At 49.6% G+C, this 15838-nt stretch overlaps 1 protein-coding gene across 1 annotated transcript; it reads right to left on the reverse strand.

The window, feature by feature from the left end:
• Positions 1–7736: 7736 nt before the first annotated feature.
• Positions 7737–15633, reverse strand: YIPF3 (Yip1 domain family member 3). Its single transcript, XM_032770460.2, has 9 exons — positions 15321–15633; positions 14913–15119; positions 14465–14571; positions 13473–13518; positions 12517–12609; positions 11240–11371; positions 10548–10661; positions 9858–9981; positions 7737–8196 (listed from the first exon to the last, which is right to left on the reverse strand). The coding sequence occupies exons 1-9, from the start codon at positions 15360–15362 to the stop codon at positions 8075–8077; spliced, it is 987 nt and encodes a 328-aa protein (XP_032626351.1). The 5' UTR covers positions 15363–15633; the 3' UTR covers positions 7737–8074.
• Between the last annotated feature and the right edge of the window lie 205 nt (positions 15634–15838).

Below are 15838 nucleotides of genomic sequence, written 5' to 3' on the forward strand. Positions count from 1 at the left end.
CCTCTGCTCAAAGCAGCACCAACTCAAACTAAATCATCCCAGCCAGGGCTTTGTCAGGCTGGGCCTTAAAAACCTCTAAGGACAGAGATTCCACCACTTCCCTAGGTAACCCATTCCAGTGCTTCACCACCCTGCTAGTTAAATAGTTTTTCCTAATATCCAACCTAGACCTCTCCAACTGCAATGTGAGACTATTGTTCCTTGTTCTGTCATCTGCCATCACTGAGAACAGCCAAGCTCCATATTCTTTGAAACCTCCCTTCAGGTAGTTGAAGGCTGCTGTCAAGTCCCCCCTCACTCTTCTCTTCTGCAGACTAAATAACCCCAGTTCTCTGTTTCTCCTCGAAAGTCATGTGCCCCAGCCCCCTAATCATTTTAGTTGCCCTCCACTGGACTCTCTCCAGTTTGTCCACATCCTTTACATAGTTGGGGGCCCAAAACTGGCTGCAGTACTCTAGATCTGGCCTCATCAGTGTCAAATAGGGGGGAATAATCACTTCCCTTGATCTGCTGGCAATGCTCTTACTAATGCAGCCCAATATGCCATTAGTCATCTTGACAACGAGGGCACACTTCTGGCTCATATCCAGCTTCTCATCCACTGTAATCCCCAAGTCCTTTTCTGCAGAACTGCTGTTTAGCCAGTCAGTCCCCAGCCTGTAGTGGTGCATGGGATTCTTCCATCCTTGTTGAACCTCATCAGATGTCTTTTGGCCCAATCCTCCAATTTGTCTAGGTCACTCTGGACCCTATCCCTACCCTCCAGCATATTTACTTGTCCCCCCAGCTTAGTGTCATGTGCAAATTTGCTGAGGGTGCAATCCATCCCACCATTCAGATAATTAATAAAGATCTTGAACAAAACCAGCCCCAGGACCAACCCCTGGTTCAGTCCACTTGATACCAGCTGCCAACTAGACATCGAGCCGTTGATCACTACCCATTGAGCCTGATGATCTCAAAGGCTAACAGGGATAATCTAGGGTATCATGGGACTAACAGAGCCTTGGCTGAGGCAGGGAAATGACGGGGGATTGTAGATCCCAGGAGAGTTACTCTGAAAGAAGAGAGGCAGGGGCTGGGGAAGGATTCTGGGTAACAGCTGGACACATGGTAGCAATGAAGGGAGTGAGGCAGTTTGCCCACCCCACTAACCCTGTGCCTTTCTTCATCCAGTGGAGAGTGAACGAAAGCAGATCAGGGAATGATCTACCAGAGCAGAGAGGCCTGAGACCTGGGGATTTCTTTGATAAACACTGGAGGTGTGTGCTCAGCAACACGGTTCCTGCCCCCAGGGCTCATCATCTGAGTTAGACAGGCCAGGCTCTGCTCAGTGCAGGGAGGCAGAGAAGGGGGTTAGGAGACGTCCCAGCTTTGCTTACCTCAGGAACACTCACTGCACAGGACTTTTCTGGCCCACTCCCATTAAATGAACAAACTAAATGTGAGCAATGCAGGTGAAGGGGGCCTGACCCCCTTCCATTCACAATGTACCCCTGGGTGCAGATGAGAGGGAGCTGGGAAAGCACCATGCTGAGGTCCCTAAAAGATTTCTGTAGCTGGTGGGAAGTAGGAAGCAGAGCGACTATGGCTAGATTTCAGCTCAGTATAAATTGCAAAAGAAGCTAGTGGAGTGATGTGAAGATTAGGTTAAACTGCATACGTAGGCAGCTTGCTGCAAAGAGCTAATCCGCTAAGGAAAAGGATTGGGTACTGTATATAGAAACCCCCAAGCAAAATCCCATCTCGTGAGTAAATAAGGAAGTAAAACCAGGCTCCTGAGCATCAGGCACGAGTGGGGAAGGAGAGAGGAGATGGAAAGTGAGGGAGAAACAGGAGCCTGATGAGCATGTTAAGTACCCATTTAACTTTTCTCTTTGGAAGGCAGAAGTGGGTCACTTGAGCCAGGGTTTGCATTTCATGAGGTCGCACAAGGCAGCATATTGAAACCAGAGGGGAGCAGCAGAAAAAGGCAGATAAGGATCAGGGCTCAAGTGACAAATCCAAGGCCTTGGTTACAGCACCTAATTTTCTCTGGAGCTGTCAACATCCTGTCTGAATAATCCTTAGCTATCTTCTAGCACTTTCCAGCCACCACTTTATAGAGGCGGGTGAATAGCTGTGTCCCCATTTCACAGAAAATGGGATGGAGATGGAGGGGGTTCATAGGGGGCTAGGTTTTCAAAAGGCTCAAAAACCCAAGCAAAAAGACTCTGTGAAGTAAAGTGAGTGTGGAGAAGTAACTGCATTGGGCCTGAAGCAGGCGAGGCCCTTGTGGTGCCAACACTGGCTCCCTGCATCCAGGTGTCCAGTGCTGATACAGGTGATGTTTTGCAAACAGGGAGTTGCAGAATCGCTTATGTGCCCAGATCAGATGTCTGAGTGGGAATAAGGCCCTTTGCTGTGGGGTTTGTGAGTAAAATGGTTGTGTGTCAGAGCAGCCCAGACTGACACACAGTAGTTCCAGCGGGAAGAATGGTCAGGTAGCACAGTGCTTCTGGTCAGTGCAGGTTGAAAGGGAGAAGATGTTGCATTCTCCCTCATGATTACCTCCAGGCACCAATTACCCATGTCCCACTAAAAGGGCTATTATTAGAGAGTGGCTCTGGGACGAGAGCCCCTGGGACATGTCCAACTTCCATTAATTGTAGCAGCCCTGCACCATCACTTAGAGTGAGTCCTAAGCCACTTCTAAGGTCCTGGCACTTGGATCTGCTTCTCTATATAGTGAGGAACACCTTGAGAGGACAGAGGCTGTTAGTTCCAAGCATGATTCCTCTCCTCACCACTCTGTGTGTTTGGCGCATGGGCTCTGAAAACAGCTGGTGCATTGGGCAAGACGGCCTGGTGGCTAATCCGTTCCTAATCCTGGCCCCAGACCAGATTTAGTGAGCCATAGGGAAGGGGCTTATGTAGCAAAACTTATGCTGCAGACTGTATGTATTGTTCTTTCTTATGCAAAAGCACTGGCTGACCTCCATATGGTTCAGCAGAATAGAAAACCCTACTGGGCAGAAAATACCACTGTACACTCACACTAGTGCTCGTAGAATACAAACTGGGACTGGGAAAAGGAATGAAACAAGCTGCACTGCCACTCTTAGCAGCACGGACAGCAGCGGATTGGTGAGGGGGACGGGAGCAGACTTTATGCCAGTCTCTAGTCCCAGACTCAGGTGTGGGACTCCCCAGAGAGCCCTGCACACTGACATGGTCTGGGACCCAAGCAGTGGGCCTAAAATGGAGGGACCATCTCTAGGTGTGGAGCAGAGACACAGTTCTTTATTTCTGTGATTGGAGCTCCGCAGACCCAGTTCTGATGGAACCTGGCCTTGCAAGAAATGTAGTGAGAATCTAGTGTCTGTGGGCCAGATGGCAGAAGGGAATGAATTTTGGGCCCTGCTGAGCTGGGCTGGAATCATCCCAGTGGCCTAGAGCTGAGTCTCTCTCCTTCCCCATCTCCAAATCAGTCCCGCTGCATTTGCTCCATTTGGTGTTGGAAGAACCAGCATTCAGGGAAGAATAGGAACAGACTCATTCTAGATTATGAGAGCAGAAGGGACTAGTTGGAACTTAGGCCCTAGTACTCAAGCCATTAGAAAAAAGGACAATGGACCAAAGTAAGACAGAGTACCCAACTCTAGACACTGCTGCCAAAGTGATCCTGACTGGGTCATTCTAGATGATCATAAGCCCAAATAAGCTGCCCTGAGAAGGGAAGCCAGACAGGCAATTCTGGAGAGGAACTTACATTGCAGGGAATGTACCTGTATCCCTGGGTAGGAGCCTGTGATGAATTGGGGAATCTATGTACAATTTAGGAATTCTGGTTGATGATATGAACTTGTAACTAAGAAAACTGCTGGATCATGAATGCTCCTCTGTGCGTGCGTGCGTGGATTCCATCTTTGTTGGTAAGGCTGTCTCACATCTTCCTAAGACTGGCCACAAAAAAGAGTTGTCAACCTTAATGACTGTACTCAGATCACACAATAGTTTTGCTAAGGAGGGTGGCTGAAGGTTGGGAAATTAGTTTGAGCACATTGGTCTGCAGGGAAAGGGTTTGGAGAGTGGAAAGTTACCAAGTGGCACAAAGAGACAGGTGACTAAGCAGCAGAGCTGAGCGAACATTGTTTGTCAAATAGTTTATTTTCCAAAAAGTGCGAGTTTGGTCATTGTGAAATGTGAGTTCAGCAAATAGTTTAAACCAAAAAAAAAAAAAAAGTTTCAGAAATAGCAAAATTTTTAATTTTGACCCAACTCAAAGTTCTGCTTTTCAACAAAGGCAAGGGAGGCTAGAGTCACAAAATGGCCTGGTGGGAGGAGGGAATGTCTCCCTTATAACCTGTACTCTGGTCATTAGGGCCCTCACCTGGTTCAATTTTGCTCTCTGCCTCCTGTAGAGAAGGGGTTTGAACTGAGTTCTCCCACATTACAGGAGTGATCCCTAGCCATCAGGCTATGGGATGGAGAAAACACCTTATTGGTCAGTCTCTTCTTGTCATAGTTGAGACTAGTCCCTTAGCAAGGAGTGGACTTAGTCCACCTGTTAAGTACCTTCCCATAAGGTTAACAGTGGGCACCTCTACCCTATATAAAGTCAGGTAGCCCTTAGGAAGAAGGGAAGGAAACAGGAAGTACCAACAAGATGGGCCTTGAGGAAGATGGCAGGATGGCACCCTGGGCTGGGGAAGACAGGTAATCCTGAGCTCAGGAAAGAAACCTGTGGCCAGAGAGAGCCCTGGGAAGTATCACATGATAAAGGGAGACCGGATGTGTGGTTTGTTGATTTTTCTAGGACTATACACAAGGGTGGCTCAGGGAGAGGAGTTTGAAGAAGGGCACATTTAAAGAGGATCTGTGGTTTATTAATTTGGCTTAGGAGTGTACTTAAAACAGTCCCTGGAAGATTAGCCCAGACCTGGTAGAAGTCCCAAAGGGAATGTTACTTTGGCTGCACCATTGGAAATCTTTCCATTAAACTCCCAAAGTCCAACATGGGAATAGGAAGGTTACATGTGTGCCAATAAACAAGCCAAGCAAGGGAGTACCAACAGTCAGAGACTTGTGCAGTTCCTGCTCAGGGAGAAGGGGTGGAAATGAGGCAGAGCTGGTGCACAGGCACACCCAGCTGCAAGGGGGTGCTACAACATGACTGCCTCTGACATTCTTGCTACAGCTATTTGATTTTTTTCAGAAACACTGAGACAGGGTCTCCCCAGTCCTAGGTGAGTGCTGTAACCACCACACTGTAGAGTAATTCCTACACTTTCCCTGGTCTGTTGTCATTCATGGTGGCAATGTATAGTTAGGTGCTTGAATGCTCTACTTGAGGCTAGGGGAGATCCTATGAAATATGGGTTCTCTCCTACAGAAAGCAACCTAGCATAGCCTTCAGGGAGGGAGGGGGAGCTGAGAGCCAAGAACCAGATATCTACTCCTTGCCTTGATACAGGTTGGAATAGCTTGGAGGCTGCTCTCATTTGCACTAGCTGGTTAGGGCTGCCAGAAGACTAGCCAGTAGCTAGGGCTAGTTTGAGCTGCTCATCTGCACCCTGCCATAGCCCCTGCAGCACAAGGCCTATGAGATGAATACATCTGCTATAATGCACTGTGGAGATGCTTCTTTCCTCTCCCCTGCAACATGTGGGAATCTCCTGCAAGGGACTCTGATGTTTTCTGCTCCCCTGGTGTTACCTGAGTGGCCCAAATGGAGTGGGGAAGAACAGAGAATCTGTTTAAAAGCACTTTTGGGAAATAGTATTTGAGCCTCAGACTAAGAGGTTGGACATCTGCAGGCAAACAATTCATGGAGTGTGCTGGGAGCAGGAAGCCCCTCCTCTACACCAGACATGAAAACCAATGTCCAGAGCTAGGAGACAGGGAGAGGAAGTGATCTGCACTTACTGCCAAGAATCCTAGAAATGCAGGTCTGGAAGGGACCTTGATATGTCATTGAATCCAGTCCCCTGCACAGAGGCAGGACTTAGGCCTGGGCTACACTACCAGGGGGGCTGGAACTAAGATACGCAACTTCAGCTAATTTTAGTTAAACTTACCTGGCCGTCCTCACGGTGACGAGTCAACTGCCGCAGCTCCCCCGTTGACTCCGCTTACTCCTCCTGCCGAGGTGGAGTATGGGTGTCGATTAGCAGATCGATTTATCGTGTCCAGACGAGACATGATATCGATTCCCCGATACATCAAACATTACCCGCCGAGCCGGTGGGTAGTATAGATGTACCCTTAGTATTATCTAAACCATCTCTGACAGGTGTTTGGCTAACCTGTTCTTTAAAATTTCTAGTGACAGGGATTCCACAACCTCCATAGGTAATTTGTTCCACTACTTAACTACCCATGCAGTAGGAAGTTTTTCCTAAAGTCTAACCTAGATCTCCCTTCCTGCAATTTAAGCCCATTGCTTCTTATCTTCTCCTCAGTGGTTAAGGAGGAGATCACTTTCCTTTATAACAACTTTTTCCATACTTGAAGGCTTATGTCCCCCCTTAGTCTACTACAGACTAAACAAACCTAATTTTTTTCAGTCTTTCCTCATAAATCATCATCTAGACCTTCAGTCACTTTTGTTGCTCCCCTCTGGACTTTCTCCAGTTTGTCCACATCTTTCCTAAAGTGTAATGCCCAGAACTGGATGCAAGGCCTCAATTGGAGTATTATCAGTGTTGAGTGGAAGAACTACTTTTCATGTCTTGCTTAAACATTCCTGTTTAAAAAAAAAAAAAAAAAATAGACACACACACTGGGATATATTAACAGTATTACTTTGATTCATTTAGTTTGATTTCCTATAATGCCTATATCCTTTTCTGCAGTACTCCTTCCTAGGCTGTCCTTTCCTATTTTATATTTGTGCAACTGATTAGTCCTTCCTAACTATAGTATTCTGCATTTGTCCCTAAGTCAGATTATTTCTCCTGTTTTGTCAAGACCACTTTGAATGCTGATCCTGTCCTCTAAACTGCTTGCAACCCCTCCCAGCTTGATAAGTGTACTCTCTCTGCCATTATCCAAGTAATTTATGAAGGTATTGAATAGAACCAGATGCAGGACAGATCCCTGCAGGACCCCACTTGAGATGCCCCACCAGCTTGATTGTGAGCCACTGATAATGGTGTGGTTTTCCAATCAATTGTGCACCATCCTATAGTAGGTTCATCTAGAAGGTGGTAAATAAACACCTCTGCCACAGCTATGAGCAGGCTCAAGTAGTGCAGTTGCTAGTGGGATAGGTGGGGGAAGCCCTGTCACATAGAACAATAAAGCAGGGGGAGGTGACAAGTGCAACAGAGGGATCGTGGAGGTGAAGGGATGGAATTCCATGGCCAAGACCGTAACAGCTTGGTCAGTCTGGCTCTGACAAATAGCACCAAGAGGGGAAGCAAGGTGAGAATAAGCCTACACCTACTGGATATGGAGAAGAATTGTGTGTGGGACATGCTAAGGAGGAAAGGGGTTTAGTTAAGCAGTGCAACGTTCCAGCTGATTTCAGGGCACCTTTGCTAATGATGAAGGGTCTTTTGAGTTATTGAATAGTTGCTCAAGGGGAGCCCTCTCACAGGACATTTAAAAATGCACTGGATAAAGGCCCGGGGAACAGACTGCAATGCATAATCCTGTTCAGCACTGGGAGGGGAGAGGGAAAGATCAGATGGGACCCACCAAAACTTTTCCTTCTCTCCCCTGCATGAGCAGGTTCTAACATAAGACATCACTCAGCACTAACATCCATTTAATTCTTCCCTCTTTAGGAGGGGAGCAGAGCACATAGGCTGGGAGTTACAAGAGCAAGCAGAAGGGTTGGGACAGGAACAAAAGAGCTATAAAATCCCAGCTAAGTGTGCAGGAAGCTGAGGACAGCTCTGACCAGCACAGGTGCAGGCTGGGAAGAGCTGAGTTCCTTTGAGACATGAGAGGGAGCCCTGCACTCAGCTCCCCAAAAAAGGTGCAGAGAAACCAAGTCCTGCTCTTTTGTCCTTTCCCAGGTAACAGCAGGTGGTTATGACCTAATGGCCCCAGAAGAGGTGAGAGCAGTGAGTCAGAGTCCATGAGGCTACAGGGTCAGTGCGATGGCTTTGGCTGTTGTGTTCAGTACAGCAGAGGCAACAACAGGGATGTCTCTGGCAACTCTCTGAAAGGGGGGGACGTTGGGTCCTTCTAATGTGTCCAGGATACCTGTGGGGGAGGGTAAGAAGTGAGAGTTAGACACTAAGGGAGAGTGTTTCTATTCCACTCTGGACGGGGCACATGCACAGAGGCGTTGCACATATGTGCTGGAGGCCAGTGTTGCAGGACAGGCAGCCTTTAGGTTCATACAAACAGTAACACTTCCAGAACAAACCCTGGGTGGACATGGCCAAACAGCTGCACTGAGCAGAGCCTGTCACCTCTGCAGTAGGGTGGGGGGCTGTGTCCCTCTGAAGAGTGGAATACAGAGTCTCTCACCCTTGGGCTGTCAGCCCTAGTCCTCTCTGGGGGACCACTGCAGTGTTACATGCTCCCCTGAGATACTTCCAGGCCCTCAGCTTGAGGGATCCCCCTCTCCATTTGTCTTTAGCACGCATCAAGTTGTCCCTCAGGACAGTCCCACAGATCCTGCGTTGCTTTTCATCCTTAGCTATGCATACAGAATTTACAGCAGGAGCTGCAGCTGGCAAGGGTCAGAGAGGTAGCCGTGTTAGTCTGGATCTGTAAAAGCAGCAAAGAATCCTGTGGCACCTTATAGACTAACAGACGTTTTGGAGCATGAGCTTTCATGCATCTGACGAAGTGGGTATTCACCCACGAAAGCTCATGCTCCAAAACGTCTGTTAGTCTATAAGGTGCCACAGGATTCTTTGCTGCTTTTACAGCTGGCAAGGGGTGTGTAGCATTTGTATTTCTCTGCAGTACAAATATGGACTTGGTGTGGCAGGGAACACAAGTACAGACAGAGGCCTTGTGCCCCAGGCCTTTTCTGTAACCCCTTTAAAGCAAGTGATTGCGAGGGGAATCCTTTGGAAGATGTTCTTCCCAGCGGATGAGTCTCACACTGTGGGCTTGGAGTCCTTGCTCTGGCAGAGAGAATGAATCCATGACAGGGCAGTGCTGACTTCCAAAAAATGTTAAGCCATTCTATAAATATCAAGGGTGGGGCCGCATCTGGAATACTGCATGTAGTTCTGGTCACCCCATCTCAAAGAGGATATTAAAGGGGGTTTAGCGAAGGGAGACAGGAATGATTAGGGCCCTGGAAAAACTCTCATTTGAAGAGACTGGCATTGTTTACAGTTGGAGAAGAGATTATGCATATTGAATGGCCTAAACATGGGAAATCACAAGCATCTGTTCTCCCTGTCTCATAACATAAGAACAAGGGATGTTAATCAAATTCAAAGTGGATAAAAATACTTTTTCATACAATGCATAATTAGACTGTGGAACTGCCTGCCACAGGCAGCAAGTGAGACTAAGAATTTAGCAATGTTTAAAAAGGGACAGGATATTTATATGGATGACAAGAATAGCCAGAGTTAACTCTTATGCTAACACTTTGGAAGGGCTATTAATTCTTGTGCTTCAAGGCTTATGCCAGTCTCTAGCTATTAGAATGAGACCTAACGTAGGCAGCAGATTATCCCATATTGGACCCTCCTCTGAAGCATCTGGTACTGGCCACTGGCAGAGACAGGATACTAGAGTAGATGGAGCTCACGTCTGTTCGTATATGGCAATTTCTGTGTTACCTGACCAAGAATTGGGCTACAGCTTGGGAAGAACAGAGAGCAGGGCCCCAGGATGCCCAGTCAATAACCCCAAGCTTAAATAGGTGTTGCCTTCCTGCCCCTTTCTCTTACCTTCCACCACCTTGTGATAGGCAAAGTGCAGATAGAGGAGGAAAAGCATGTGCAGAGCAGCCAGGGTTCCACACAGGATGAGCCGCTGGGTATGTCCTACTGTGCGTGACACCAACACAGCAACCTAGGAAAGAGATATGGGTTAGACAGACAAGGTCCCCGCCTCTGACTTCAGAATCTTGAGCAGGAGATGCACATGGGAGATGGGTCAAGCTGCAAGAGCTTGCTGATCCCTCACCCCCTCTTCAGGCAGATCCCTGTTGCAATGAGGCCTCCAATATCCCTAGACAGAGCTCTTGGGTCTAATCAGAGGAAATTGGTAAGAGTTAGAAAGTACCAAGTTCAGTGAGCAGTCAGTGCTAATGGACACCAGGAACTGTTTGGGGGAATGGGCATGGACCTCCAGGACTCCCCATCATGCTGCCTGCTACAAGGGAAAGTCAGGCTGCTTCCCATGACATTCCACTCAGTTGTGATGATAATTACTGCCAGTCCTGCAGAGCAGAAAGCACATCACGCTGCTGTCTCCTCTAGTTCACCAGCAGTGGGGCTTCCAGTAGCCTAGGGAGATGCAGACTTTAGCTGCTAACCTCAGGGGAGGGAGGAGTGACATCAAGTGTGTATCTCTGCAAAATTACAGCTCTCAAGCCTGTTTAGCAGAGAATCTCTGCTAGGTTACCCATCCCTTACCATTCGTAGTGTGGAGAGGCCGCCGATCACCAGCCAGAAAATATAGAAGAGGGAGTGGAAGTGGATATTATAGGTAACAAAGAGGGTGATGCAGTGTCCAAAGAGACCATAGCCCTGAAAGGAACAGTAAATGTGTGGTAAGAGTGGCAGCCCCGCATGGAGGCACATGAGGTGCACCAGACATAGCAGCAGCAGCTTACTCTGAGCTTACCAAAGCTTCACTAAGTGCACATACACCAGAGGGGTGCGGCAGCCAGCTAGCACACAACCAGCTGTGGCTACTGTGCTGGCTGGAGGTATAGCTTCCTGCCTGAGAATGCCAGAGCCTTCTAAGGACTTAGATACCACAGGGCCTGGCTGTGGCAGATGAAGGAAACTAACTTATGTCTAGAGGCAAATGGGAATCTTCTAGTTTCACAGCTGAGCACTGAAATCAGGGAAAGAAACAAGCTGTCAGTCTGGAGCAACTGCTCCTTCCCCTTGTCCCAGGAGAGGGGTCCCCAGCAGGGATAGCAGCTTGAGACTCAAAGTAAATTCCTGCCTTCTCCAAGGGATTGTTCATATGTACACAGAACAACCACAAATAGAGACCATCAGTTTACCATGATGCAAGAGCTACATTCCCTTCCTCCATCCCCTGTTGGAGCTCTGTGCAGCTACCCTGCACCCTGAGAACCCCGCTCTGAACATACCAGCAGTGACAGCATCTGCACCATGGTGATCTGGGCATTGCACAGGTATGCCAGGAAATAGATGAAGGAGGAGACGCCCAGCCAGTAACCGAAGCAAGTGCCAATTGCTGTGCCCATCAGCGTGCCTTCCCTCTGCAGAGAGAGCAAGGTGAAGAGGATGGCAGAAAAGACAGCCCACACAGTACAGTTACCAACCAACCACTACCCACCCTCAGCAGATTTCCCCTTGCCTTTGGTGGATGTTTACCTAATGCCTGACTAGCAGCATCCGGGGGGATGGACCAGTACAGCAGGCCAGCAGAAGTGATCTCAAGTTGGTAACTCAGCCTCCAAAAGCTATCTTGTGTGTGACAATCTTGTATGAATCACCATAAAAAAGCCCCCATGTCCAACACCTAATGTTTTACTGGTACATTTTATTTAACTAAAAAGTTGCATAACAGCAATTGAGACTTCAGCCCTTAGTAATAAATACATGGATCAACATAAAACATACATAACTCAGTTTACAGTTTGGTGTATAAAAGTTAAGTAGCAAGGCACATCCAAAGCACATATGTGCATAGTCAAAAGCCCATTGGTGGCACACGTAAGATACAGTTTTTACAACATTATTAATCTCTACAAATGTCAAATTAGGGCATCGCTCACTGGTATTCTCCAGCTACGTTTATTGGGCTGCTCCATAAACTCAATTGAAGTGGCTGATCAGTTAATGGCAATGGTTTCCCCCCAGCCCCAACTTAGCCTGACAGCCCCCACACACATCCCAGCAGCCCTGACCATACATGCCACTCCCAGCAGTACCCAATACCTCAGCACCACTGGCCACAGCTCCCACTCACCTCCATATCCTGGCCCCCCAACTCCACCACTCTCAATCCCAACAACATCCCCACTCACAACTCACCCCGGGACCTTTCTGGGCACTCACTGGGAACCGCCGTCACAACACTCCACTTCTGTCCCAAGCTAGGGCGGCTCCTCTGGCTCCTGACCGTCCTGTCCTGGATTTCGGGTGCCGGAGCACCTCTCTTGACTGCTCCAGCAGCACTATACCCCTGCACTGGGCTCTTTCCCACTGCCCAGCTTCCCAGACAGCAGAGAACTGGGTTCTTCTGACCCTGCCAGTCTCAGAACAACAGGCCCTATTGCACATCAAGGTCCCTTTCACCAACACATTTCTAAATCACTCTCAAAACAGAAGCAGCCTACGTAACCAACATCAGCTCAAAGCCTGGTGCAAACCCAGTCTTGAAACTGAAATGTTCCCTTACAATGATGGTGTCTGAGGTCTTCATCCCATGCAACAGGATGGCCACCAATGTGAAGACCAGCATGAGGGGGCCGTAGAGCTCACCTGCAATCTTCTACAAGGGGAGACAGAGAAGGGAGGGATTTGGTTAGTGCTGCATGAAGCCAGACCACCTCCAAGCTATATGGGAAGCGCCCTAGACCTAGCTCATACTCTGGTCACTTACTGACCTGAGCAATTACAGCAAAGACTGGCGACAGGAACCAAAGAGAACCAATCACATGAGTAAGGGTTAAGAAGGAAGCTTAACTGAGATAGTGACTGAGGAGTCAGATCAGGAGCTAGGGCCATGCTTGTCCCCCTGCATGGGGGTCGGGGGATGTGGATTAATGGAAATTAACCAGGAAATCTGGTTAAGACACCATGCAAGAACTTCTATCCCACACAACTCACACACAAACAATCACTCTTGCACATGCATGGCAAAGTGCTTTAACTAATTCATCCATATAGTCCTATTTTTGGGGGTGGTAGGGAGGCAAAACACAAGGCCACAAAAGAAGTCTGTGTCAGATCCCAGCATTCCCTGCTCTCAGGCCATAGTCAGCTCCAATACAATTAGTGACAGAGTTAGCAAGAGCTGTCTGTAGCACTGTGTCAGCAGCACTTTGCTGACAGGCTTATTACTTAGCAAACTTACAGCTTGGGAGAGCATCGGAGCTGGGGGTGGAGGTAAGTAGTTGTGCGATTGTGCCAGCTCTGAGAGAGGCATCAAGGGCAGCACTGCCTTAAGAGGGCTGGCCTTATGGTCTCCTTGCTGCCGGTCACAAATGCTGAAACCCCCTCAGGCAAAAGTGTGCAGACTACTAGTAGCCATTTCTAATACACCCCTCTCCTGAACATCAGATTAAGCACTCCAATGCCTCTGAAGCCCATTCACTCAGGATACAAAGCCTGGTGCATCACAGGGGAACTCACCTGGGGAAAATTAATCATCTTCATGGGGATCATGGACTCCAGCAATCTGCACCGCACAAAAGCACAGGAAGATGTCAAGGGCGAGGAAGGGAATGAAAAAGTTAACAAGAAACCTGAGAAGTGAGAAATGCTGTATTCCATTCCCTGATCTCCTGAGCCAGCATAATCCCGTGACCTGGGGCCAGATTGGAACCGGTGCTCTAGTGATGTAAGGCGCCATCTCCCTTTCCCTCTAAGCCCCAACAGAGCTAGCCAATCCCACTAGCAACTGGGGACCAGACTGGAAACTGCCCTTGAGGGGAGAAGATACATATTGCAATCCTAGCCCCTTGTGCACAAGCAGATTTCTGAAAAAAACACCTGCCTGGTGTCCTGAGGGCAGGGTGGCACCATGGGAAAGTGGGGACCAGAGAGAGACTATCATAGAGGAGACAGCCAAAGCTTTGCACCTGTGGAGACAAATGTTGTGTGGGACAGATGGAGGTTTAGTAGGGCTCTGTGCTTTCCTGACACAGGATGTGAGATTAGCAACAATGAAAGGCTAAAGGAGCTGTTGGGCTCAGCTCCACAAACCCTGTGTCTTACACTCAGAATGGCACCAACAGGCTATAAATGAAACAATATCCAGCTCAGTTAGGGCATGTATTGATGTAATTCTTTAGGGATAAAGAGGGGTAAGTAATTCAAGTATCCTGGAGCTCTTTCCCCCAAAAGCTATCTCCATAGAAAATCCAAAAGAAAAAGTGGACTAATTAGGAGCTATCCAGGCCTTCATTATACAAGAGATAGGGTGGAAGATGCTCCTCACTTTATGGCATGGCTCTTCTGCCCTATTCAGGTGGCACCTCTACTATGTGCTCCTGGTTCATTATCAGAGGGCAGCCCTTCTAAAGCACCTGGTGTATGGGCCACAGTAGGGCATGCAGCTGCTCAAAAGCAGGTGAGAGGCCTGCATGACCTCAGTCATTTGCCCCTCTGCCCAGTTTGCTCACCTGTTCCGAACTTGGATGGGTTCCACATCAAAGTAGGGTCTGAGAATATCAATGTTGGCATAGAGACTGAAGGCCTTCGAGGCTTGTCTCTTACCTGCCTGCCACATCTGAGGAGAGAAATGGGCAACTGTAGCAGACTGAACACTCCTTCTGCAATGCTGCTGTGAGCAGATTCCCCTGGAACCAAAGCACCAGGTGGCTAAATAACCAGAAGGAAACAGAAATATCTTCAGAGAGATCAGCATCCCACCCAAAGCCTAGGAGGAAATAGGACAAAGGACATCAAGGCCAGAACGGGACTCAGGTTGGAGCACTGGGAAACCCTCACGGAGATGGGGAACAGAAGCCAGGAGAGCACAGGGTCAATTGGGAAACGGTTACCTGGACCTGAGATAGGATCTGGAGCCCATGACAGCCAGCGCCCCATCCCTTGCAGCATTCTGCTCACCTGGTCAGCTACTTGTCGGCCCAGCTGGCCCTTAAAACCCTTCATGCCCAGAAACTCTCCATCCTCCTCGTCTACCGCAGCAGCTTCCGCATCCACGTCCTCCTCCTCCTCCTCCTTCATGCGTTGGTGCATCTCGCCCATGTCCTCGAAGCTGGAGCCAGACGTGTCGTCCATGTTCTCCATGTCGATCACGGCGGAGCCTCCTCCCTGCGCCCGGGGCAGACGGACAGTGAGTCCGGCTCAGAGCCGAGGCGACCCCTTCCCAGCGCCCCCGAGGAGCAGCGCAGGCGCTGGGCCGGGGGACTCCGCAGCAGGCTCGGCCCCGAGGGGTGACGGCTGCAGGGCTGCGCAGGGCGGCCGGTCCCCCAGGCCGCGCTCCGGGCTCCCCAGCCGGCCCGCCGCCCGTACCTGCAGATTGTCCTCGAAGCCGCCCCACTCCGCGCCGGCCATGGAACGCTCCTAGCGCCGCCGCCTGCCCCCGCCGCGCCCCCGGGCCCCGACATCATCCCCGTCGGCTGGGGGGGCAGGGGCCCCGGCCGCTCCGCTCCGCGCCTCACTATGGGGTCGGGGAAACCTAGTCTGGACCCGGACGTGACGGACACGGACATCAGCCGCTCCAGCAACTCTAGCCGAGGACGTGGAAGCGCCTTTGCTCTCGCGACCTTTCGTAATAGCGGCCTGGCCGCGACGCCATCTTGGTTGAGGCAGGAAACACGAGCGCGAAGGGGCTTCTAGGAGAAGGGTGCGGGCTGTGCCTTGCCACCCAGACAGCGAGCGCGCACCCAGCCCCGCGGCTAACGCCTGCCAGTGCGCGGAAGTAGCAGCGTCTGTTTCGTCTGACAGAGCCACACCCAATATGGTGGCGACCAAGTCCGCGCACTACGCCAGTGCCGTCATAGGGGGAAGAGACGGCTAAGCCCCTATCA

Source organism: Chelonoidis abingdonii, chromosome 3 (genome assembly GCF_003597395.2).
Source record: "Chelonoidis abingdonii isolate Lonesome George chromosome 3, CheloAbing_2.0, whole genome shotgun sequence".
NCBI classification, from domain to species: domain Eukaryota; kingdom Metazoa; phylum Chordata; order Testudines; family Testudinidae; genus Chelonoidis; species Chelonoidis abingdonii.